General features: G+C 42.4%; 1 protein-coding gene across 3 annotated transcripts in view; it reads right to left on the reverse strand.

Annotated features, from left to right (window-relative positions):
- BCAS4 (breast carcinoma amplified sequence 4) overlaps positions 1 to 27863 on the reverse strand; it is an 88096-nt gene that overhangs the window by 59307 nt on the left and 926 nt on the right. For 2 of the 3 annotated variants that reach the window (XM_073309417.1, XM_073309418.1), the window contains exons 2-4: positions 16855 to 16926; positions 6803 to 6904; positions 4796 to 4930 (exon numbers count right to left, since the gene is read on the reverse strand). In XM_073309417.1, the coding sequence (XP_073165518.1) occupies positions 4796 to 4930; positions 6803 to 6904; positions 16855 to 16926 (309 nt within the window). The remainder of the gene's footprint in view (positions 1 to 4795; positions 4931 to 6802; positions 6905 to 16854; positions 16927 to 27863) is intronic. The other variant, XM_073309419.1, reaches the window with a different exon arrangement.

The following is a 27863-nucleotide window of genomic DNA, read 5'->3' on the forward strand; positions in this document are numbered from 1 at the left end:
GAGAAGGCATTTCTTTTGCTTTGCAATTTCCGAGTGATCTCTTTCGGTGTGACATTATATTTTGTAATCTGTCAGTTTTGTACAGCAATGCATATTTACAATTGGTGTAAAATTGTTTACACGGTTGCCTGCAAGATATGTTCTATAAATTGCTAAATGGAGAACTATTGAAAATTATACGTAATGGACAGTTTAAAGAAGCAGGGAAAAAAAAGGAATGGAAAACACAAAGAACTAAGAGTACTGTTCAGATAAGAGTGCTCAAAATTTTGGGAGTGTTTTAACACTCTCTGAAATCACTAGCAAAACTATTTCCTACACTGTGAGAGAGAGAGATATTGCACATATACACCCAGATAACATGATAGAAGAAGAAAAGAAAATGGAGCAAATTTAACTCCATTTTTGACATAGCCATCGGAGATACTATACTGCTATTCACTGAGAAGAACCTGCACATATAGGACTGAAATTTAGAGTAATAAAAAGCTCTGAAGCTACAGAAGTCTGCAAGGAACAACTGATCTCTGCTTTAGCAATTCTGAAAATTCAATAGGATTTCAATACTCCATACAAATACTTAGGGTCACAAACAAATGGCTTCAGATTGTTTTTCTGAAGGTTCATAAAGCAAAAATAAAGAAGCAGCTTCTATATTCATCCTACTTAGAGGGAAGGATTATAATAAATCCTGTAAAACAGTAACAAAAACTAGTATGCAGTCAAACACCTACTGCTCCTAACCGTATGACCAGAGCTCTGTCCTTGTAGAGCTTTTCAGCTTATGGTGATAGAAGGAGTACTTGTGGCACCTTAGAAACTAACCAATTTATTTGAGCATGAGCTTTCGTGAGCTACAGCTCACTTCATCGGATGCATACCGTGGAAACTGCAGCAGACTTTATATACACACAGAGATCATGAAACAATACCATGATCTCTGTGTGTATATAAAGTCTGCTGTAGTTTCCACGGTATGCATCCGATGAAGTGAGCTGTAGCTCACGAAAGCTCATGCTCAAATAAATTGGTTAGTCTCTAAGGTGCCACAAGTACTCCTTTTCTTTTTGCGAATACAGACTAACACGGCTGTTACTCTGAAATCTGTCATTATGGTGATACAGATGCTTTACGGTTGAGCGGGGCCAGAGCGACACACCTGAAGAGTTCTTACATGCCATACAGGCAAGAACCCAGATTGCCCATACTTCCCACCTATAAAGAACTTGGGTACAAATTCTTATCTCCCAGCTGTTACTTTCATCCTCCAGCTCCAACCCAGACACAGGTTCCTGTTCCTGAAGGAGGAGGATAATCTTATGCTTAAGGCACTAGACTGGAACGCCAAACACCTGGGCTCAATTTCCAGCTGTGCCAGTATATTCTTGGGAAAATTACTTAACCTCTCTATGCATCAGTTCCTAGCCTATGAAATAGGGAAAGTGAGACCTCTCTATGCAACACTGATGCTGAGAGGATAAATTCATTAATATTTGTGAAGGGCTCAAATAATATGGTGATGGGGCCCATAAAATCCCTATAAAAATGGAGAGGAATCTCTATCTCCCACTCTCCTACTACCTATACAGAAGCTCTGTTTTCCCACAGTTACTAGCATCACCCTGGTGCAGTGCAAGTTACATTGTAAAGTGCTGACAATAATATGCATGAAATTAAGAAGTTCTATCACATTTCGGGGGGAGGGCGGGCGCAGAATACGTCAGCAAGTCTCCATCCATTTCCTGGCTAGCCATGCTGCCCTTCCTCTCCAACAACCCCCTACATGTTCCTAACATGAGGAGAGAACTGTATCAGTGCCCATTTCTACCACAGATTTTACACTTTGCTCAACAAGGCCCTGAATAGACAACTATGAAACTAACCACTCAATGCCCAAAATGCAGAACCACAGATGCAAAAGACCAACAACTTAACAAGTTGCCATGCAGCGAATGGTACCAGTCCTGGATGGGAGAGCCTAAACTAATAGTATGCATGGAGGAACCAAAACTCTGTTTCTGCAGCTGCACGTTGGGATATAGTAACAAAGAACGAGAATGAGATTTTCCTTGCACTTTTCAGTGTGTATATTTAATTTAAAAGCAGGGAAACAATAGGTGGAAAGCACCGTCTATTCCAGCCCAGAGAAAGAGGAAAAGCCTGATTTCATTTTAGAGAAATGTAGTCAGTGCAACTCCCGCTCTTTTTCTTCCTGGGTCAAAGTCTAGGCAGCCTGCCATTTCAGAACCAGCCAAACATGTTAAACCTGCCTGTGACACCCACCCACGTTGCAGGATCCCACCTTTGCTATCCTTGAAAGTCTCATCACAGGATTCAGCCACTCAGGATGCTCCCCTCTTGTGCCTTAGCTGCTCAAGATTCAAGTCTCACTCAGTGTGGGCATGGGGGGGAAGGGGGAGGTGGTAATCCCAGACCATGCACAGTTGTCATTTAGTGGCAACAGGCCCCCCAGCACAGAGAACTGCCAAATTTGCTGAGGCACTGCAATGGGATCTTTCAGAATGAAGGAGAGGGAGTGATGAACCATTGGAAGGTGGGGGGTGATACGGGAAGCTGCCGAAGTGCAGGAAAAGGGAAGTGGCAGTTTGGAGCCTTGCGTTTCAGACAAGGGTCGAAATGGAAAAAAAAGTGGTACTCTCTGAAATTCCCACTTGAGACACCAAAACAAGACTCCACTGACAGCTCATCTTCATAGTAAGACGGTCCCTATCCTTTCCTGCATGCTTCAATCAAAGTTATTTATTTTATACAGATGTCAATTACTGACATTAGGATTCAGAGTTAACAACCCATCTGAAATAAACCGGGCGGTTCTCAAAGCTGTTGTTCCACGCTGTCTGCAAACTCAAGCAGGTATCACTATATCAGTTACACTCACTTCATATTTTGAAAGTCTTTGCAACCACAAGAGAGCTAGGGACTTTTCATTTAGTGTATGCTTTCATTTTTTTAAAATGTGCCCAGATAAAAGAACAAGTTCGCCATGACCCAGCCCAGTTCGACTTCTGGATGCAGAAAGAGAGAACCTCAATGTTTTCCCAGCTATGTATATTGTGCTGAAAGTTCATGTTTCCCTACCACTAATATCATCATCATCATTATTATTGTTATAGGTGGAGCTGATAGCGTCACCTATAGTTAAGGTTGCCCAACACTTCCCATTATAAGAACCTGTTGCCAGTTGCTTAAAACTTTACCAAATTTTAACCATTCGGACAGAAATTTTCCAGGCTGGTTATCTGCATCAGGCTGAAATTATTTTTTGTGTGGAAAATAATAGCAAAAACGGTTTGGCCATTTCAGCAAATGAAATCAAAGCAAAAGATGTTGCTTTGCCCATGTTAAAAAAAAAATGCTTAGAACCATTGAGAAGCTCTTGTGCCTCCATGCTTTGGAGGAGGGATTTGAAATTTGGCTGGGGGGTCATGCTGGTGTCAGGGATGTTCCCGTGAGAATCTGATCAAGTTATAATCCTCTGAACAATCACAGTTCAGTCGTTAGAATTTGGCATGCTCTGTCCCCTGAGAGCTCCTATGTGCTGACCGGACTGGGTACATGCCATTCCCACAGCACGATTGGGCATGCTCCATCCCAACATGGCAGGGGGTAAGCAGGACTTTCCCTGTTACTGCAGCTGCCAGGGGCTGCTGCGGCACTGAGCCCAGAAACTGAAAGCCGGCAGATTGTCCCTCTTGTGCTCTCAGTGCTGACCTGGCTGACACACAGGCAGCATGGAAAAGGAGGAGGAAGCAGCCTTTCTGCTGAGGATACAAACTGGACCACAAGGAGAGGTAGATTGAGCAGATTAGGACAAGGAGCCTGATGGAGGAAGACTGGGAGGGCAGGGGATACTGGGACAGGCTGACAAGGAGACTGGATGCTGGAGGGAGGGAACTGGGATAGGGAGGGACTGAGAGCGTGCGGGGCATGGGAGGACAGATCAAATGAGGAGCCAGAGAGGATGGAGACTGGAACTAGCTGGGCAAGGAGACTGTGATATAGACCCAGGGGAAAGAGACTGGGCGCTAGAGTGGTGGCGGTGGTGCGGGGTGGGAAGTGAGAATTGGATAACGAGCTGGGGGAGAAGGATGAAGACTGGAATTAGCTAGGGGAGGAGACTGGGATGAGGAGCTGGAGGGGGAAGAGGAAAAGAGAGGAACAAGACAGCACTGGCCCAGAGACAGGTTTGGAGGGGAGGAGAGAAGAGGGTGCCCACTACAGCACAATTCCTTCCAGAACCTGGAAAGGAAATCCAGCGTCCTGAGTCTCAACATTCCTCTGTTGTCAGTAAATATCACTGAAATCCACCGGCAAAGAGCATGTGCCTCATCCCCCTGTAGTGCTGGTTCACAGAAGATGACAAGTCTATGGAGAGGATGTAATTTCAACACAAGATGCTTATAGAGCATCTTTCATCCCAAGATGATGTACGGATTCTACAAACAATATATGTGTGTGCGCACACACACAGGGGAATTGTTCCATTCATCCCCCCACCAAATGTGGACATCTCTCAGATTTAACACAAAAGCTATTTAACTCACAGCAACACCACATAACAGCTTAGAAAAGGACTTCTTAGCTACTCACTTTCACTACAAGAAATAATATTCTTCTCTTGCACTGGTTAGTTACAATCAATTATCCAGTGTAATGTTTACAACACTTCCCAGAAATATCAAGCCTATTGTCTAGGCCCATGCTGGTAGTAGGAGGGAGGAGTATTTGTTACATCACTTTCCCCATGTGCTATAAATAGCTTTCAAACACTTACATTTTTAAAAGAAGGTATAGCTGCAGACTGAAGTAGTTTGCGAACAGCGTGAGACACAGTGTTGTGGTTCCCCTCAGCTTGAAGCACTTGTTCTTCTAGAAAAGAGACATGGCGTCCAACCATTTTAACAAATGCCTGTGGGGGGGGGGGGGGGGGACAGAAAAAAATCTAATGAGAATTACCAGCATCTGCACACTGGTTTTCAATACTATCCTGGCTACTGATCCAGAGTCAAATCAATGGCTTCAGCAAGATACCAGAATGCACTATTATTAATAGGAGTCGCAAACGGGATGCATTTTCAAACCTGGACTCTAATTTTCCACCTATAACCAGTAAGATGAGTAATTACTCACGGGGGCAAATGATTTAGTGCCATTTTTTTCAATACACCTCAAATGCACAATTTTGCTCCTTGTTTGCACACAGACTAGATGAGCACTTGCACACTGGCTGAAAATCTGACCACAGACATCCAACTACACTATTTGCTTACACCTAAAAACTGGGTGGCTAGAAGACTAAACTCATTTGCACTCATAATTGGTTGTGGGTAGAAAACAGCAGAAGCAAAATTATTATTAGTCTTAATGACTAGACAGAGGTCTCTGAACTTCTGGCCTATGACATCCTCTGACTTCTTGTTGAGCCCTGTTGTAAGAAGAGTTGGACACTGGAGTGTTCTAGCTGAACGATCACCAGGTTCAGATCCACAGAACAGTGACACGCCAAATCAATCACAAGCAGAGAAACGGAGTCTCCATCTCGCAAGGACGGCACGAGTCCCGCTAGACATCCTAGAATGCCAAGTCAGGGCAGCCAGGATAAAAATAGCTCCCACTAACTTTTTTTTTTTTTTACCTGCAGCCGAGTGACACTCAAAGGTGCGAAATTCTTTTCTACCTTTGTAAACATCAAATAAAATAATACATCACTTCCCATATGATCCTTTCAGCTGAATGCCCCTCACTGGTCAGCACAAGCTTCAGACACACACTGGAACTGGCTTTTGGAAAAAAACTGATCCATGAATCCAAATGTTCACAATAGAGTGATCACTAAAACCCAGATTCCACTGTAATACTCTCCCATGTACACACAAATTGCTACAAGGCAGAGTTTATAGGACTGTCTTAATTGTGAGCTCTCTGCAGCAGGTACTCTCTTACTTTATCTTTCTACAGAACCCACTTTGTACTTTGCTGAATCAAGGCTTTGAAGAGTAGCTCTAGTCTGAAAATAAATCTTGTACAAACGACACCACCTTATTCAACAGATCGGTATCAGGGACAGGGAGAGTTATTTTGCTACTTTGTAAAGGGGCTGAGCTCAAAGCTTGAGAAATGCCCACCTGGAATTGATGCCATGAACATTTAGCTTCTTCCACTTCTCCGAGTCAGTTAAAAGTGATATTAAACATTATGTGATTTATCTTGTCATGTTTTAATTATATTCATCCCAGAGGCAACCTTGCCCTGAGCTGACACTGTAATTTTAATATACTGCTTACTAAATATGGTGAGGACATCATTTTAGTGAGTCGTACTGGCTTCCCTCATTCAGGATACAGCAAACACTAAAATGCTGCTGAAGAGGGGAGCACAGAGATACCTTTTACACAGTTACACAAGACTATTATCAACAAGCTGAAACTGATGGACATGAGACCTGACTTTCTTTTTTTTAAAACAGTAAACACCGTGGCATAAATCTCCCTACAAGTCACCAAGACCCTGATCATTATGAATACCTTAAATCTAATACTCGGAGTTGGTGAATCAGAAAAATAAATTATTCTTTAAGGCCCCAATCCCACAAGCACTTACACAAGTGCTATATTTTAGGCAAGAGTCCCACTGTTTTAAAACAAACAAGCAAACAAAAAACATACAGCCAAAGGGAACAAAATTAGTTGCAAATATGTGAGCACTCTGCACAAATCCAGAGAGAGGGCAACCTCAGAAGCACATTTCCCCCCCCAGGAACGCAAAATTCAATGTAACAAACCTCTAATTTATCAACTTTGGCATAGATGTTGTTCATTTCTACCACCTTGGCTTTAATGAGTGGAATGGTCTCGTCCAGGATCTGGGATGTATCGCTTCTAATCTGCACAGAAAACAAAGTATCTCACAGCAGAAAGCATCATCGTGATAAATACACAGCACCTCAACAGCAACTTTCACCTGACCGTTTCAAAGCACAAGCATTAGTAGGCCAAGACATAATGGGCTTAATCTGCAGCAAGGGAGATTTAGGTTAGATATTAGGAAAAACTTTCTACCTCTAAGGGTAGTTAAGTTTTAGAATAGGCTTCCAAGGGAGGTTTTTAAGAATAGGTTGGACAAACACCTGTCAGGGATAGTCTGGAACTCTAGGTTTATTTGGTCCTGGTTCTCCGCAGGGTGCTGGGCTTGATTGGCGATTGTTCCAGCCCAACATTTCTATGATTCTGTGATTAATTAGGCAAATTACAAAACACCCCATTGAAACAGCTAGTGTTCTACCCAGGATACAAATGAGGAAACTGAAGTTATATGACTTTCCTAAGTCATTCAGGGAGTCAGTGGAAGAGCCAGGAGTAGAACCCATGATCCTGAGTGCAAGCCCTTGCCTCCTCCCAGTCTAACAACTAGACCCAAACTACTTCCCCACAAATCTTTTCTCAAAAGAGCTTTTCATTTTCCGTTCAGCAGTTCTGCTGTCAATACAACTAACAATGGTTAAAAATTTATTTATTTTCCTTCCATCCCCTGACTTTGATTTGATCAGAGAGGAATTGATTCATATTGGGAGGAATACAATTTCAAACAGTTTTTGATAAGGATAGCCTGTAGTTTAGCCTACAGCTATCAGCCCTGGTAGCCGATGGGGAAAAAAAAAAAAGGTTGATTTTTAGAGCTTGTGTACAATTAAAACACTGTGCCACTGCATTGCTTCAGTGCAGACACTACCTACGCTGACAGGAGGAGTTCTCCAACTGGTGTAGGTAATCCACCTTCCTGAGAGGCGGTAGGTCTTCCACTGACCTAGCGCTGTGTACACAGGGAGTTAGGTCAGTTTATCTAAACCGCTCAGGGGGGTGGATTTGTCACACCCCTGACAAACGTAAACTGACCTAATTTTCTAGTGTAGACCATACCGTAGCTGTCATCAAATCCAATAAGAAAGGCAGAGACAGTTTACACTTAACTAACATTGTTCGATTTGTGCTGTAGACAGGCACAAAGCACAGAAATGTAGGAACTGTCATCCTGAATCAGACCTGTGGTCCATCTAGTACAGTATTTTGTCTGTAACAGTGGGCTATATCTAGGGTTACCAGATAGCAACTGCGATAAAACGGGACAGGGAGTAGGGGGTAATAGGCACCTATATAAGAAAAAGTCCCAAAAACCGGGACCGTCCCTTTAAAAACGGGACATCTAGTCACACTAGCTGTATCAGATGTTTTAAAGAAGTGAGAATATCCATCATGCACAATGATGGCATAATCTGCACAGAGGAAGTTCCTTCCTAACTCCTGTCAAGTTAGTGGTAATTTGTGCCCTGAAGCAGGAGGGTTTATACCCCTTACATACATTTTTATATTATCTAATGGGAACTGTGGGTGTTTGTATTAACATTATTTGTATTACTGTAGGGCTGAGGAGACTCAGCCAGAGATCAGGACCCCATTGTGCTAGGTGCTGTACAAACGCAAGAGACAGACCCTGGTTACAAAGACCTTACTGTCTAAGTATGAAAGATAAGAGACAGCAACTGGATACAGAGAGATGGGGAGTACAAGAAAACGACGTCATATTGGCCATCATGATCAGCAGTGATATCAGCACACCAGCGGCCTAACCATTTTCAAGTTTTTTGGAGGCGTCATCTATATAAATGTCTGATCCTTATTTGGAGTTCTGTGAAGTTAGTGGTATATAAACAGCCTTAAGCGATTAGCTTATTGAGAACTAGTCAGATACCATACCTGTCCTCCAATTTTGGGCCCGCAAGCAGAACAGAGAATACAAAATAAAGTGAGGGATAAGGAAGGAATTGAGAAACAGCTATTCCTACAGGTTTCAGAGTAACAGCCGTGTTAGTCTGTCTTTGCAAAAAGAAAAGGAGTACTTGTGGCACCTTAGAGACTAACCAATTTATTTGAGCATGAGCTTTCGTGAGCTACAGCTCACTTCATCGGATGCAGTGAGCTGTAGCTCACGAAAGCTCATGCTCAAATAAATTGGTTAGTCTCTAAGGTGCCACAAGTACTCCTTTAGCTATTCCTACTGCTCTCCACTTCTAAGATCTAATGTATGATGACTTCTGACTAGTATATTAGAACATGACTCTACAAAATTGTACACTGCGCCAAATCACTTTTATTATTATGCAGATTAGGGACCTGACCCTGCATCCTTACTCAGGCAGAGCCCCCCCGCACCTCGAACTGTCATCAGTGGGAGTTTTGCCTAAGTAAGGACTGCTGGATTGAGCCAGTAGAGTGTGGAGGTTTGTATAGGCAGCAGCATATTCTTAAAAGTATGATGCTTGTTTCATTTTAAAGTATCCGAGCAAACCTGCCCCTCTCTGTGTGCTAACGGGTTCTGCCATAAAAAAGATTGCAAGCACTTCCAGAAAGACTGTACAGTAGCAGTGAAGAGGCTGTAATTAGTGCTTCTCTGCTTCTGCTGACTTCTCCCCTCCTAAATTATTAACAATGGAAGCATCAAAGGTAGCAGCAAAGGAACCAAAAAATAAGGGGCCCTTACACAACAAGTGACACCCCAAACAACTGCTGCAAAGCCATTCATTCAAAAGGAAACAGTGCTGTGGAAGAGGGCTCCTGATGGGACTCTCTCCAACAGGCTTTAACTTCTATCCAGCAAAGAAGTGGCTTCTTTTAAGTGAATATGAGTGTTAAAGAAATTCCAGTTAACTTCAGGCCTTAATTTAACAAAAACAAAACAGCAAAGCACCCAAGCAAACAATGAGATTAGATAAATGGCGCACAGTGGCAACACGTGAACCAAAGGAACAAAGAGGGCGTCTGGATCTACTTATATAAGGAATCTTGTTGGGCCTAAGTGGGATGGAGCAGAGGAGGGTTTACATAACCCGTGGGCTGTCACGGCTCTGCCAAGAATTATAATTGCCTCGCTCTGGGAGCTCAGGGAAGCCTTCCCCAGAGGCATTTTCTGGCAGCCGTTTTGTCCCAGAGGCTGAGGATATTTTCCTCCCCCAGGCCCTTTTCAGACCACTGGCAAACAAGGTTTTATTGGAACTGACTAGATTGGAATTGGGGTCTTTCAGCTGAGGTGAAAAGGGAATGAAGCTGTGCTGGCAGACCCTGGGTTTGCTGTGCATTTTGAGATTTTCCCTTTTCCTTGAGAACCCAATTTAAACGTGCCTACAGGAAAGGAACTTACACAGTGCTTTCTGAGGTGATGGACACTGGAAAAACTTTTAAGTGTAACTATTTTGGTGAAGGGTGTGATTTAACAAAATAGTTATACTGGCACAACTTGTAACGTGGACAAATTAAAATCAAGACGTTTCCTTGTATGGATAAACACTTATGCGTGCGATGTCTTACCATTTGGTCTGGTATGATGGTATGCATCCACACACGCACCCATATGTACACACTTGGATAAGAACAACATATTGTGCACATTATATCTGACAGAAAACCAGCTCAGACAGTGAGATCCCCTCAAAAGGGAACCAGATTCTCTCATTTCCCTTTTTAAAAGAAAGGTATTTCTGTTAAACAAAAATACAGAATGAGACAGTTAATACAGAGGAGCCTGGGAATCGTTTGGTTAGTGCCCTTTAGGCCAGGGGCAGATAGAACACTCTGCTACACAATATTTACAAAACACTGATTGGTGACAAGTTTGGGGTAAGTCATTTAATTTGCTTGACCCTCGTATTATCCAAGATAAGGCAGCAAACAGTGCTTTCCAGTGTTGGTTAAAAAGGAGCTGGGGAGAAACCACTCAGAGAGCCTACCACTAGATAACTACAATACACACAAACACAGTTTGGGGAGGTAGCCAAAACAACTAAGAAGTTATTCAGACCATGTACAGTGAGGGTAAAAATTATCGCTACAGCAAGGTCAAAGCAGCCATGGAATAAAATCTAAATTGTCTCTGAGGGCAAAAACAAACCACTAGTACAAGATGCAGGAGAGCAAATTTTCCAGCAAGCAGTCAGTGATGAAAGGAAATGATATGCAAATATGATTCAAGAAGAGTCATTCTGCAGCAGTCTGCAGAACCACAGCGACAGAAGAGTTCAAGAGGAGTCAGCCCATAACAAAGAAGGGAAGTACTTCTCTTGGTATAGTAACCTTTTTCCAACCAGAGAAAGCATGAGTGGTTTGGAAATTCCACATGATAAAACAAGATTAATTTCCCCTTCATGCAATTTGTTATACTTTACCTTATTGAAGATTAAACTGGGTGCTCAGCACAAGTACCAGAGCACAATGGTCCCTGGGGAAAATCTGCATTCCCATTACTGAGCTTTGCTATGTTAACTTGGAAGATTAAAACATTTTGAGCTTTGTTTAACAACGATTCGAGTCAGCAAGACTAATCTCAGGGAGGGAACAGACTGAGAGCAAAAGCCTAACATAGAGAGTAAACCGAGTAATAACGGAGACCTAAAACACAAGCCAGAAATGGCATGCAAGCTCCAAGTAGGACAGATATCCAGACACAGCAAAACCTAATGCTGCACATCAAATGGCATCCTTGAAGGGAAGAGCCTTATGTATCAAGGTCAAACCCTTAGAACCAAAACATGCAGTAGAGTTCTAGCAGCATCAGTTAAATAAGAACGGTGCCAATGGCAGAACCTTAGAACCAAAGCACACACTGGAATTTAAATGGTGCCAATTAAACATGGATAGATTTTTGATATATTAATATTTTTAAACAAACTTAGAGTTAATAAACGAAGTGATATTCAACACAACAGAATCCATGTGTGTGGCTGGAACAGTAACTGGAAGTCAAAGAATATGTCCAAAATCTGGTAATCCCAGAGATGTATTTATTTGAAATTAGAAGATATATCTGTAGGTTGCCGTCCTCTGCTCTGGGCACCCAACCCGTGGGTTAAAACACACAAAATAACACAAAACGGACTGTCCATAAACATAGCCACTTCAGCCCTCAGTTTACTTTCTCCCAAATTGCTGGAAAAAACAGAGAGCAAAGGTGGGCTTGGAAATGTTGCCGCAAAGGTTAGCAAATGCAGGTTTGGAAAGATCAATGAGGGGAGTGAGTTCTGAAAGAAGTTGCCCCCACCCTAACAAAGAAACACAGAAAGAATGGACTTCCTTTCTTTTAGATCAAGGACATTCCAGCCTGACATTTCAAATATGGCAGTAGGGCGGGGGGGGGGGGGGGGAGACGGCAGGATGTTGTTGGAGCGGGGAATCTGTCACATAACAAGGTTCCAAAACATCTAGGTTTTATAGGTTAAAAACCAACACCATGCCAGCAAGATTCTAGCTGGAATTCAAGCCTACCTCAAATTCATGCCTAGAGTCTTTGAATCACACACCTAATTTGCATGCAGAGTTACCACTGCTGTGCTGCTAAACCAGGTGATTGTGTGCAGCTATGCACAATTAGCCAATTGCACACGATCTCACAAAATTTTGGGTAACATCATGGTAATGGCCTGAGCACTTTAGACACAAATTGTGAGTGCACAGTTGTGTGCCTAATATGCTCATTAAAAAACAAATTCATCACAATTCAACAATGAAAACACAATTGAAATGGCAAAATAAGATTTCTGTCTTACGAATCTTTAGTTATAGAATTTTAGCACATGCTTTACTGTGGTGTCATTTATTGAAAAACAGAAGCCAAGATCCTCAGAGATTACACACAATAAACAAAACCTCTTACCTCAACTGAAAACATATTATAGAACTCTTGATATTTATTAGCTAGATGGATCTGGTATACAGTTAGACAAATACACCTAAAGATAATGTTTGCTGTGGACTGTAATGCAATACTGAACCAATGCACACAATGAGAAAGACAAAAGAATTAACGACGGGAGTCTGCATCCTTAGAAATGGGTGGGGTGGAGAACAAAGTCAAATGAAATTTGAACAAAATGCAAAGCTGTCTGCAAGAAGAGCTCTGTGAAGAACTCAGGATTTGTACCCAATGAGGGACAAAACTACCTTCAGTAGCACATAAGCTAAGACAGCACTGAAATCTCCTCTAAGCCTAAGCCTGATCCAAAAATCTTCAAGTGCATCATGCCATTCATGATTTATTCACTTTATTTTTTAATATAACACTTTATGTGGCCATTGTCATGTACGAAGGGTTAAACACAGCACAGAGCTGTCTAAACCAGTGATACTCAGATCTCAGTGGTTCCGCAGCCAAATTAGCAATCATCATTACCCAAAAGAGCCACAGTCGTGTGAATTCGTTTCATTTATTTTTTTTATATATACTTACATATATTATTCTCACAGCAAAATGACTGACCAAGTGTTCTACCATTGGTTAATAACATAGTAAAAGCATCCTGATTGGTTAATAGTTTAGACTGGTTAATAATTATATCACACAGTGTTTTAATATCACGTGCTGCAGAAGACACACTGAAGAGCCACTTGTAGCTCCTGAGCCTCAGTCTGAGTATCACTGGTCTAAAAAGACAAGTGGGTGCAATAAAATAGAGAAAAGATACAGCTATAACATCTCACATCCCTTTTGGGGTATTCTGCTTTCAGAGCCTCCCATGTGCTGACATCTCAGTGTCTGTACTTTATTTCTAGGAAAGATTATCCAGCTCTGGAGGACCGTAATAGATATTCTACTTGATGGGAAATATCCCATTACAAGAGATTACACCAGCAGAGATGTCCAGATGTCCATGCATTCCCTTCACGGATTAGAAATCAGAGCAAAGTTGTGAATTTTCACATCTGACTAAGCTAGTAGGTAGTGGGGCAGAGGGGTTGTTTTTAAGAGGAGAGAAGAGCAGCAAGTATAAAGACCCCAGCAATGAGAAGAAGAAAATGAAAAGAGTAGAATTAGATTGTTTATAGGATATCAACATTTCACTAATTCAAATCTGGACCAGCTCAGAACTTGTTAATTATACTTGGCTTGCTGTGAAATTAGTGGCTTTTGTGAAATTAATTTGCTAGGTCCAAGTCCATGTGCTACATTTGAAAAAACAGCTCCACAATTGGCACCCATGCTGGCAGTCTCCGAGGGAGGCCAAACACTGTCTAACCCTCCACCGCGATGTGTTCAAGGCAGAGCTGAAGAACAATGAAACGTGCGTTTCTCAACTGCGGCCACCAGCAGATTGTTTTTGCTGCCACGACAGCCTCCGAAGCATGGGTGGAGATTGGTGGGGGAGCGGGGGGGGCCACAAAGTGGCAGCCTCTCCCTGCAGCACCCAGCTGTTGCTCTTAAATAGCTGTTACCAAGGGCAGCGAGATGTGCTGCATTGGTGTTTGTGCTGTCACTGCCAGCAGGGATCGGTGCCCTGTACCACGCAGCCTCCTCGGGGGCTCCAGGTAGCACCTCTGGAGACACGTGGGGCTAGTGTGCACAGCGCCGGAGGCGGCGATGGTATTTGGTTGTTGGGATGCTCCCCAGGGCAGCTCTCCCGCTCCTGCTTGGCCAGGGCACCGGGAGCCTGGGACTCCACAGGTGTCCGGCGAGTTCCCGACCCACCATCCCTGAGGCAGGTTCTCGCTGAAGGGCCACAGGAGGCAAGGATAGAGAGACTGGCCACACTCTCAGGCCACCAAAAATGTTGTTATGAGAACGCTGCTCTGCCCATGTTACCTGTTCTACAGATAAACAGAAGAGTTCCATTTTCTTGGTTAAAGTACTATACCTCCCAAGGTACACCATCTGTGGTCCGAACATGGAAGCTCTCATACACTACGTCTTCCTATGGCTGGATCCACGCCTCGTACTACTTTACTATTAGAACCTGTGTGTCAAGAGCACTTACTGGTGAGGACAAGCAGCATGCTCAAAGCAGAAAAAAAAATTACCCTTATGTAAATGCTTTATGGAACACCTGATTGAAACACACAAAAAATTCCCCTTGCCTCTTGTTGGCATGTCAAAAGGCCAAATTATTGTTAAATACAAAAATTGGAGTCAATCCAAAGATTACATGATATCAGATTCTCAGACACCGTTTAATGTGCAGTTGCAAGGAACCTGTCACTGCAGGTACTGCATTGCAAGGCACAAAACCAGCACATGAAGTGCTCTTTGATATTCCCAGATAAGGTCAATCATCTGTATACAAGCTAATTATTCATAGCCTGCAGGTTGTGGAAAAATGTTTTCATGAGTAAAGCAAAGATGAAACATGGAAACTAGGTTAGTGTTTGCTGTAGAGGAGGTTGGAAAGACAGAAAGTCTCATGGGAGCTCTGAAAGCTCACAGACCCCTCACCTGAGGAAGCTATGATTTCCTACAGGATGCAGCCAACAGCGTCAGGTGTGCTCCTGACCAACAGGCAGAAGGACCCAATGCTTACAGAAGCTTTAATGAAAATCCCCCATAGGACAAATCCAGATGAGAGATGGACTATTTCTTTGGTTGTCCTTCATTTCATTTGATATAAAAACACCAGCAGGTACATTTAATACTTACTCAATATCGCTTTCCCATGTAAACAACTGATGTAATTGCCACAGGGATGTATGCAGTAGTGCAAGTGAGTAGGGAGGAGGAATGTGTGTGGCTGCTAACAGATGGGGAGATGGTATGCATATTAGGGAACAGGAAGGAAGACAATCCCTCTATTCAGACATGGTCCACACTATGAAACTGTAAGAGAACCCCTGAAATAGTGTCCTACCCTCTAATGTGTAAGGAAGACGCACGCTGTAGCTTTGGATTGCCCTAGCCAGTTTGAACTCTTCCACATTAGGGGGAGGAAGGAAGAGGTAAAGTTGTCTGAAAAATGACATTTTCTTTATCGTGAACACCACCTCCAATTAGCCTGCATGCAGCTGGATCTCTCTGTGTAGGAGACCACAGAGCAGCAAAGCAATATCGTTCCTTGGTCCAACTGTATCTCATCCATTCTCCTGCTGTTCTCAAGTTCATCACAAATGATTAGGGACTGACAATCACTGGGGAGCTTGTATGGTACAACTGCTGCTCATCACACAAGCATAATCACCCCTGTGTTACTTTGCGCTCCCCCAGTTTGTCTGTTGCACCCATCCCTGTTGTCTCTCACCTTACACGTGGACGGCAAGCTCTTTGGAGCAGGGATTGGTTTTGTTATGTCTGTGCAGCACCTAGCACAAAACCAGGCCTCCAGGGCCTCTAGCTGCTACCACAATGCAAAAAGTAATAATATTAAATAAATGATGCCCACATGAGCCAGCCTGGTACCACGCCCTGGAAGTGATCCAAATATTGAGACACTACTAGAGCATGGAGTCTTTGAAGAATTTTCCATAAAACTCCTCTTAAATAAAGGGAAGCTTCCCAAGAGAAATAAAGTCTTCTGAAAAAAACCCATTCAATTCTCCGGTATGTCATTAGGGTTTATTTTACTATATCTAGAGGGGAAAATATAGCATGATACTAACCAAGCTGGGGAAAGGACTAAAAAAAAAAAAAGCAAAAAGTAAAAGTTATGCGTGTTGTGCTTTCACGTGTACAAAGAACAGCAGATCAGGAGATCTCCTAGATGCCTGTACAGTGAACTGTATGGAGCTTGTGAAAGTTAAATATAGTGCTCCATTCTAGGGTCTTAAATATTAATGCACGAGACTGCCACCTTGTGGCTCAACCGTCACTGCTTTGTGTAATAAAACCATCTCAGGGGATGGAAGAGTTATCAAGATGGCTGCCTCAGGAAATACTTGTGTGTGTTTTTTTCCCCTCCCCACTGCTGACTGCTGCCCTGTTTGAACTGCATGGTTTCAAATCACTACCAACATGGCCTCCTCAGAAACCTACTGGAGAGAGCTGATAATAGTGTCAGTAGGGATGAATCAGAGTTATAAGCTAAACACATACCACATCAGTCATGCCACAGAACTCATCCAGCCGTATTAACATCTCTTCTATGGTTTCTTCCACTTCTTTTACCTGAAAAACAAATATATTATATGTACATACGTATGTATTTAGTTGCTTCTGTGAATTAAAGGCAGCGCAGCCTTCTCAGAATGAACAACAATGTGAGCCAAATCCTGTTTTGATCAAAAGTATGTTTATTTGTCAAAAGCTAAGTCTGGGAATGGAAGGAAGTGTTTTGATTTCAGGTTATCCATAAGATATGGTACATCGTTCTTTCCTGCTCGGAAATACAGAATCTAGGTCAACCTGAGGAATTTTCAAGCAACCACAGTATAGCCAAATCCAAGAGTTCAAAAATCATGAGTTGGGTGCCCAAAATCATGGGATTGTTCTAAAAATCATGAGATTTTAAATAATTTTAGGTTCTTTTTATAATCCACTTTTTGAGCTTTTGGGTTTCATGTTTTCAAAAACTTACTTCCTCAGTCAGGAGGGCCTGATACTTACCTTGACTTTCATTTATAAAAAAAAAAGTAAGATCTCTTATATAACAAGATTCCAGGAACTGGGGCTTCATGAAAAGCTCCAAAAATAAAAAGACTTGAGATAATGACATAAGAGCTGGCAACACTGCAATCAGCCAGATTCTCTTCCAAGCCTGGCATCTTCTGGGTACACCACTATCTAAGATGTCTCCATTGCACATGTAATAGGTGTTTTAAGGTCCTGAACCTGCAATAAGTTCTCTGTATCACCCCACTTGATTTTAATGGCAGTTCACCCAGAGATGGCTCGTTGCAGGAACAGCCCTTACTGTTTAAAAGCTCTGCCTGTGTTTCAAAGAGAGAATAAATCATTCCATTCCAAAACCACCACTAACACTTGGATACAAATAATACCAAAGTGTGATTTAAAACTCAAAACACCTGTTATAGCCCATGTTATTTTTACTGACAGAATTTTTTTTTAAATCCATTAAAAGACCTACAACATACCTAGAAAAAAACACTTTGAATATATTAATGCACAACTCACTTGAAGAAAAGCCAAAAATTCTTGGAATAAATTTTTCGGGAGGGTCGCTTTACTGTTTTCTCATAAATTTATCAAGGATGAAGCAAAAATTCAGAAATACTGCAGATCTCAACAGAAGAGTTGCACGTGTGGCTGTCTGAAGCAAAGACCTTCAACATACCCTCTGTCTGCAGAGAGACAGGAAACCTGCCGAATTGTTGCTATTTATAGGAAATCTGGCAGTAAAAAGCTGTGATAATAGAAGATCTCAGTAAAGTGGTGTGACCTATAAGGCAGACAGAACTATCCATAGCCTGAAAATTCATTCTGGTCATATTTTCAAAAATAAATTAAATCATTGGGATATTAAAAATAGAGAGATTGTAAACAGAAAAGGTATATTTACAGTATAATTTGTCCCTCAACTTTAATCAGTTTTTGAATCCTGGATCCAACCTTCTGCCTCTGACTGGGACATGCAGTGAACACGTGATTTCTAACTTGGCCTCAGCTCTCCCCACACAATCCACAGCATGAAAATACTGCAACTGAAGAAAGTTTTACAGATCAAAGGGAAATTATCCCATTTGTTAAGGTTAGTTTGCTTAAATGTTCATTGAGAAAGCCAACTAAAGAGAGAAACAAGAGTAAAGGTGTCTAAGTAAGGTCCTTCATCATTCCAACTCATACTAACAATGATTTCTTCAGCTTTTATCCTAAATTTACTATTATTTTGCCTGGATAAAAGAAGATGAATCTAAGTTGCCAAAATGCGCTTTAGATTGGGTAGATATCAATACAGCACTCAGCAGGGTACCAGTGCCTCCCAATACAGATAAGAAAATCCCTGTCCCAGGGAGCTTACATGCTAATATCAGATGTTACATAATAAAGGAAAGGTACAAGATGGAAGAGAGGGGGTTGGAGGAGGAGGGATGGGGTAATAACAATGACGTTTCTTAGTGAGGGCTTATGCACAGCTTGGTGGAGTACAAACTTTGTTTTTATTAATAGAATAAAATACAGTAGCTTGAACTTGATACAGTGGAGGAGCAGGTGCCAATGAAAGGGTGTGATGTGGTCAAGGAAATAGGCAAGGAAGATGATCTTGGAGGTTATGTTTTGAATGGACTGAAGGTGGGTTCCATGCCATGCAATTCATCATCCAGTTTTACTTTGCAAAGTGTCATTTGTACAAACAATACAATCGAAATACTTCACATAGTTAGACTCAATATCCCAGCAAAGGGTCAAAGGACTTCAGAAGCATAAAAGCAATTTGCAGTTGAGATTGATAGTGAAACAGTCACAGCAGCACAGTGAGGCAGGGAGTCTGTTCCAGATGTCAGGAGTTGCAGAGGAGACAAGTCCTGCACCAACAGTGATAAGATTACATGGAAGGAAGGGGGAAAGCCTAATGCCAGAAGCGTGGGGGAGAGGAAGAAAGGAAAGACAAGCACTGCACAAACATCAACTCTGCATTCTCAGTACTCGGGGAAGGGCTGCCACTGGAAGTAGCCCAAGGAGAGACCACAGGACTACATGCATTCAGTGGAACAACCCTCCTTGTAAACTGTGGACACTATTCCAGACTACAGCCTTCTTGCAGGTTGTAGGGACTGGATTCTATCGCCTCCTAAACCCCAAGGGTTGGGAAGGAAGGGGGTATCTGCATTTCACCCCAGTGAACAAAGATTCACATTGTTTAAAATACTTGTGAATGAATAGTTTGAGTGATATCCAGACATGGATAGGAAACTTGCTTCTTATGTAGTGAGGATGATATTTAGGCAGCACCAGCTCGCTCGTTGCACATGTGGATGAGCCAAAGAGAAAAGGTCAACTGTATAATCTTAGCAGCAGAAAATTACAACACACTCTGGATTAAAGATTTTGACCCCATTCACACTAAAAACTAAAAGTGTGTAAGGTAAATTCACTTCCCATGACTGGGGCTCCTAGGCACTATTGCAAAAGACATAATTAATAAAGCAAATAAATACTATTGCAGTATTTCTCAACCTATTCTATAGCAGGACCCCTCCAATTTAGCAACAAGGAAAGGATAGGGTGTCATGACCCGACCCTCCCCCCCCCCATCTGAGAACCCGTGAACTAATGAGATGTCTTTACGCAGCTACAGCAAGATTACTACAGAAGGCAGGAGCAGATCAGTGGCTAAGGAAAGAGAACGCAGTCTGGATGGAATGCAAGGGCAGCAACTGCAGCTAAGGAGGAGTAGGAGGGGGAAAGTTCAGGAGAGCAACACTCAGAGGCCAGGAAGGGAAAACCATGAAATCACAAAATGGGTGGAGGGGAGGAGCAGAACAAGGCACCAAACACATGGAGGCAGGACATAATCCGTTACCGGACATCTGTTTTCACAAGAGCAGCAACACCACAATAAACTGCACAAATGGAACAAGATCAATTTAACCTGCAAACACACGTATTAATAGTGCTAATATTTTGCACCTCAGTGACATTTCACTCTTTGCAAACATTAAGAAACTAAGCTTCAAACACCACCTCCATTTTACAGATGGTTAAACTGAGCCACAGAGTAGCAGAATGACTTGCCTTAGAGCACGCAGTGAGTCTGTGGTACTAAACCAGCAGGAGACATCTCAGGCACCTGCTCAAGTTTATGAAAGGAATCTAAGACTCATACATCTACCTAGCTGGTGAGACCAAAGCTTTGGCAAAAGAACTCAGCCATGGCAATATTACCAGAGGGGGGACTGGATGCAGTGTGTGTTTGCACAGGAAATATATATGTACCATTTACTGAGTGGTGTGGATTCTTGGTCAGATATTGTATATGAAGTTCCGCCAAAAACTTATTAGTTTTATTTCACTAACCAATGAGGCAAGGTTTAAAAAAAAAAAAACCTGAGCATGTTTAGTCTGAGAAAAGACAACTGAGAGAGGACCTGATAACAATCTTCAGATATGTTAAGGGCTATTATAAAGAAGACTGTGATCAGTAGACATGGAGAACAATTGAAGGTAGGACAAGAAGTAATGGGCTTAATCTGCAGCAAGGGAGATTTAGGTTAGATATTAGGAAAAACTTTCTAACTGTAGGGATAGTTAAGTTCTGGAATAGACTTTCAAGGGAGGTTGCGGAATCCTCATCATTGTAGGTTTTTAAGAACAGGTTGGACAAACATCCGTCAGGCATGATCTAGGTTTATCTGGTCCTGCCTCAGCATAGGCTGGACATAATGACTTGTTAGGTCTCTTCCAGCCTTACGTTTCCACAATTCTATGAAATAAGTGTATTGCTCATACAACACCATAAACAGGCCTGGCAAAGGAGAGACAGAATCCCTACTTTAGCTTACTTTCTAAGGGCTCTGATTCCCCTCCCATTGGCATCAGTGGAAGTTTTGCCAAGGACTTCAACAGGAAGAAGACCAGATTGCATGACAACAGAAGATAAGCATTTGGCAAGCAAGGCCAGGGAAAACAAGCAGGACTCGTGCTACTAATAAGATCACGTGTTTCTTTTGTTAGATGCATCTTGTAGGTTCTACAATTGCTTTATTCTTAAGATGTTACTGCTTTGAAGGGAAGGCTAAAGTTTAAAGGCCACAATAAATGAGATGCAAATATCCCCATTTTTTTTATAGGTCTTTGATATGCTTAACCTTGTCCCTAGAGTTTCCACCTCCTTCATAGACCAAGCACTGTAACAGGAAGGAAGAATGGAAGGAAATTTGGCTATCTTTAGAAAGCCTCAGCAACAGTCAGAAGAGTGCCTGTACAAAGGAGACAAGTAGCCAGCTGGCTAATGACATCTAGAGGCAGTTGGAGACAAACAATATTTACGTATTTATATATAAAAAGCAAATGTACACATAAGCCCGTATGTTTGATTGCATCCCTCCTTCACCCTCTGTATATTGCTTGCCTTCTTAGGTGGCAAACACTTTACTTTGGGCCTGAAACGATGTCGTCTTCTGTGCTTGTACAGCACCTAGGACAAAGGGGTCCTGATTCTGATCAAGGCCTCTAGGTATTACTGCAATATAAACATATAATATATAAAATAATACAATAACAACAGCATCTTGAATGCTCTAAATACTTTTTCCTCACCAATTTATTTAATGATCAGATTTGCTCAGTTTACAAGTCAGGGCAGAAATTTTCTAAGTCTCAGCACTTACAGGCTTCACCTGGTGTCTGGAAACCAAGCTGTTTTTTATCCACTTGAGAAAGTGCCACCAGTAATAAAGATCATGGAATCCAAATTCAGGAGGGAATTTTGAGGAAGATATACAAGATTACAGAATGGAGCTTTACCATTCCACAGCCTTGCAGCACTGCCAGCAGCAAAAGCTCTCTCTCCTCATAAGCTAATAACTTGATTCATGAGAGAGGCACCCTGCATTTTCAAAGCACAGTAGGAAAGATTTAAGTGCATAACTCCCATTAATATCACATGGCCCTATCTACATGCACACATAAATATGGGCAGGAAGTCTCAGAAATGCACTTGCAGATTTGTACACTTTATTTCCTAATGTGATTTGCATGGTTGTGGATGACAATTGCACATGCAAATAGATAAATCATCTGTTTGAGCAATTACCGAGTGTGCGCTTATAGTTACTACTTGTAAATCTGTGACACAGTCACGTAACATCAAGTAGCCATTTAATTATAGTCACGCATCAAGGCCTAGATTTCCTGAACTGTGTGTGAAGTCTCTGATAGCATAGGCTATCACGCTATTTGCACATACAAGTTTTGCCCACAGAATGCTAAAACCTGGCCCTAAATGTCTAAATGGTAGTTGTCTCAATCAGAAGGATCTTCTGTCCAGCTGCAGACAGAGATTAAAAATATTAATATACTACACCCTCTGTCTCCTTCCCTTTTCGATAGGAGGAGACTCTCCAAGAGTCGTCACAGCCCTGTGGACTCTTTGAAGAATCATGGTGAAGATTCCAACTTAACAAGACTTATCAGTATGCAGTGTAGCCCTGAAAAAGAGCTCTGTGTGTGGCTTGAAAGCTTGTTTCTCACCCCAACAGAAATTGGTCCAATAAAAAATATTACCCCACCCATCTTATCTCTCTAAGACTTACCAGAACAGATTTTCAGCTGTTGTAAACTGGCATAATTATGTCAGGGGAGCTATGTCAATTTACACCTGCTGATGATCTGGCCCATCATGTCCATCAGAAGGTAAGTGCAATTCCCTAGCATACTTATAACTTTTACCACAATGAGGTGGAACCTGAGTCCCTACTCCCTATTCCAGAAGAGAGGGGAGAAATGTTCCCCCTTGGCAGGCACTGTACATGATAGCACTGGAGAAGACCACTGCTGGGGGAAAAAAACACAATTTACTTTCTTCAAATAAAGACTACAACTGTTCCCCGTGAGCTCACACTACTAAAGGACACGTTTAGCATGTGGATATGTGTGTGCGTTTAATTCCTGAGAATTTTTGTTTCTTGTACTGAAGCCCTGTAAGGGATTCAAAAAAGTCACACTCAGCTATTTTTCCCAGCATGCATCAAGTTATAGCTTACCAGGAATGATGGGGCCACACAATTTCTAGCCTTTTTGCAAACAGTACATTTTACAGTATAAGCAGTAATGATTAACACACTAGCAACTGAGACACAGCGAAAGCAAAGTATGTGTCATTCCACCAACTTCAGTGGAAGCTGCATCCATGGACTGAAACTGCATTTGGCTCCTGTCCTGCTTTGACTAAGGGCATGTCTACACTACCGTGCTACACAGGCGCCTCTGCACCGCTGTAGCGCATCTGTTGAAGAATGACTCCACCTCTGCGAGAAACAGAAGCTATGTCGGCGGGAAAGCGTCTCCCGCCGACCTAGCATGGTTTGGACAGCGCTTAAGTCAATGGAATTTACGTTGCTCAGGGTGGTGTCTTTTCCCACCCCCTGAGCAACGTAAATTACATCGACTTAAGAGGTCATGTAGACCAGCCCAAAGTCTACCAGGCACACAAGGAGAGGGCATTTGTCAACATCACTAACCCTCCCATGATCGGCAGTCTTTGGTCACAAGGACTGGAATAAGAAAGGATACAGGACAGGAGTGATGTTTATGTTCATTAAAAAATAGCTTAAGCCAATTCCAGCCAGACTGACATTATTTAATGCTTTACTGTTGGAAGCATTAGTTACCATTGTGCACTCCATATGAGGGCATAATAAAAATAAAAAAAAGAGAAGAGATAAAAACTCTAAGAGATTACTTGACACTGTCTTTTTAAAATACCCCAATGGGATGGCAAAGCAGGCTTAGACAAAGCCAACATCCTGTTTTTACACTGGACTCAGCTGCATGTGTTCAACTGTTTCATAGCAATTGTGAAAACAGGGAAAAGTAGACTGAGCCCCTAATTATGTATTTACTGCACTTTCTGTAAAGGCTCAGAGGGGCCTATAACAAACTGCAGCATAAATCACACTCGTTTTCAATCACCTGTAATTAAGCACTTACTGAGCAGACTGCAACAAGCTCCTTTCAGGTGATTACAGAAATTATCACATTTATATGACAGACACCTGAAGCATCTCAGCATTAAGGGTCTGAGAGAAAACCCACTCAGAAAATTTCAGAGCTATGAAAACAACACAGGGTGGCATTTGATCCTTTAAGGCACCAAGAGCACCAGTTCAGGTTGGCATTAGTCCGCCTCTGTCCCCTTTTGGGACTGCAGTCATATTTAACTTGAAGTGTTTAATTAATAAAGACCTCTGAAGTTCTCAATGCTTTTTGTTGTAAAGAAATAAAAGTGAAATGAAAACAATCACTATTTCACTTCTCAACTTAAGATGAAAAAAATACATGTGGGGTCTGGCCTTGAGAGTTTTCCTTTCTGTTTATTCCTTCATGCAAAACCACTGACCACAACACAAGGCCTGCCACATTTTCTGCAACTTGGTTCTCTCTTCTCTGCCCTTCTCCCACCTATTTAAAGCCACTTTCCTCTCTTACCACTCCCCTGTGAACCCCTGCACTGGCTTCCTGTTTCTCACCACACCAAGTTCAAACTCCTCCTCCTCTCCTTCAAAGTCCTATATAATCTCAGACCTGCCTTAGCATCATTCATTTACTCCCAGGTTCAACATTATGCCCCTATTCATCCCTGCGCCATTTTCTAGTTCTTGTGCTTCAAGAGTCCTCTCTATCTCTTCTTTAAAACACTCCTCTTCAGGAAACCTACCTTCCTTACTCTCCACACCAGTAACCACTCCCTCCTTTACACAAACTGCTGTCCTGGATCTGGTGTATCTTAGCCTGTAACCATTTCAGGGCAGGGAATGTAAGTAAAGTGCCATGTTAATTTGTTACAGCAGGCAATATCACTAATATTAATTTACAATAGGGAATATTAAGAAACAATATCAAGTTTCTTCTACAAGGTTTTCCTCCAAGTTCTTATCTCCCACTCAAAAGTTAAACTTCCTTTGTCAGAACCTGAAGGACTCCCTGGGAAGTTAATGGAGACCAAATGAAACAGATGACTCTTCAAAATAATTGAACTGAAGAACTACACATCTCTAAAAAATACTGCAAGTGCACACAGAAACATTCCAATATTTCTTGAAATTAACTGATTCTTCAGTAAGATGCCCTCCAATGTCAGGTTCAGGATATTACAAGAAGAAAACAGTAGAGAGGGAGAGGGGAAACATTCAAAACATAACAGGAAACAAGAGCACGGAATTTTGTAAATGAGACAAATAGATATCTTTAGATCAAAACAAAAAATAAATCAGAGTCTCTTGCAACTCTAGAGGATATATTTGGACCAGATAAAGTTATTTACTCCCATGGAGCATGGGCCTAGCAGTCACAACTTAGACTGTGATGTAACTTTGAGTTTGTTAAATGTTCTTCTGGACTCCACAATGCCTTTGTCATGCTTCTATAGGTTCGTTCTTCATCCAGCCTCAGATGTTTCAATTATCATGACCAGTCAATGAACATAATTTAAAGATATCTTCTCCATGAAGAAGATTGCATATGTTGTACATTAACTTTTCCTTCTAATTTTTTTAATAAGTAGTAGCATGAGTTTTAGATGGTTGCTGGTGTTTACTGGGTGTTTTAAGTTTAAATTCAATTCTTGCTGCTGATGATGATAGAGCATAGAGCTGAGCTAGCAAGGGCAGGCCCCCTGGAAAGAAACATTTAAGAATATCCCACACATGCCATAGTTAATTTGTAAATAGAGATTGGATTATTCTGTCATATCATCTATATTGAACAGGATACAAGGGTGTGCAAGAGCAAACAGAGAACAGTGTTAAAAAAAGTGGTTAATTTCACATGGAGAGGCAGGACGGAAAGTTACAAATAACAAAGTTCATATGTTGTTTTTTAATATTCCTATAGGATCAAACAGGCTGGGTGCTCAGCTGCAACTTGGAAGATGTAGCCAATTTCAATGTGGGATAGTGAATATTATAGTCCAGCGGTTCTCAGAGTGTGGATTGGGACCCCAAAGTGGGTCACAACCCTGTTTTAATGGGGTCACCAGGGCTGGTTTAGACTTGCTGGGGCCAGGGACCGAGGCCAAAGCCTGAGCCCCACTGTCTGGGCTGAAGCCTAAGGGCTTCAGCCTTGGGCAGTGGGGCCCAGATTATAGGCCCCTGCCAGAGGCTGAAGCCCTTAGGCTTTGGCTCCTTCTCCCCCAGAGCAGTGGGGCTTTGGCTTTGACACCCTGCCCCCTCCCCCCAGGGTGGCAGGGCTTGGGCAGGCTCAGGCTTCAGTTCCCCCTCCTGGGGTCATGTAACAATTTTTGTTGTCAGAAGGGGATCACGGCGCAATGACATTTGAGAACCCCTGTTCTAGTCTTACATATTATTATGTATTACTTATGTTGTTTATGTTTATATTTATTATATTATGTATATATTTACTTATGTTGCAAGACAGATAAAGATGGAGTTCCTGCTCCAAAGAGTTTACACTCTAAGTAACACTGCAATAAAACTTATTTCTATAACAAATGGCTCTAAATCTGAGTCTGATAGCACAAAACACCAAAAGTGGATAGCTAGTCAAGTTTCAGAACTTCTCATTTTGCATTTTAGGCAAAATTCCCTCCACTCTTGTTTATAGGTTGTATTATTAAAAATATGCTTGCCCCTGGTCCACTTAAACAGCTTTGAAGAATTCAGCTAATCAAATTCTGGATCTGATAACTGGTCTCAATGGTACAATGAGTGTGGAAATTCTTTGGGGATCTTGGTGACAGGGAAACTGCATGGATTTACACCTTGAGTAGGTACAGGGGGGAAAGATCTCAAAGCTGTGGGCTCAGCTAAGTAGCCTGGTTAAATGCACAGTACAGAGAAAAACACATGGGGAGATGAAAGGGGATGAGCAGGAGGAGGGGAGGGGAAGGCAGGGGTTGAAACAAACGCACACAGGGGAGGTGACAGGGGATACTACACTTTCTGGCTTGGGAAGCGTTTGAACAATTAGAGCAGCCTAAAGAATCACCTGGCTCCACACCACTACCTCTGACCTAGATAATAAATAAGCAGGGAACTGTACTGCCAACAAAGGGGCGAGGAAGAGGAGCTGGCATAGGAGGAGCAGCAATGATCCAGGGGGAATTTTCCCACGTCAGGGGACAAGTTTAACCATCTTGCCTGGCCTGGGGACAAGGTCCGGCGCCAAGGCACAGAAGAGAGTCACCCCTTATCACATCCACACCCGCTATCGGGCGGGAGCGAGCTACAGGTCAGAGGGGAGCGACCCTCAGTCACCTCCGCTCCTCCCACGCCTGCCGCAGAGCGAGCTATTCCCCTCCCTCCGCTGAAAGTGGGGGGCAAAGAAAAGGCAGGGACGTGCCCGCAACATCCTCCCCGAGCACCAGGGGAACCTTCCCCCCCCACGCCCCACACACGCTACCCAGCCCCCTAGTGCCCCCAGGCTGCCAGGGACCCCCGCAAGCTAACGCCCCCACTGCCTCCGCGCCC

Source organism: Lepidochelys kempii, chromosome 13 (assembly GCF_965140265.1).
Source record: "Lepidochelys kempii isolate rLepKem1 chromosome 13, rLepKem1.hap2, whole genome shotgun sequence".
NCBI classification, from domain to species: Eukaryota; Metazoa; Chordata; order Testudines; family Cheloniidae; genus Lepidochelys; species Lepidochelys kempii.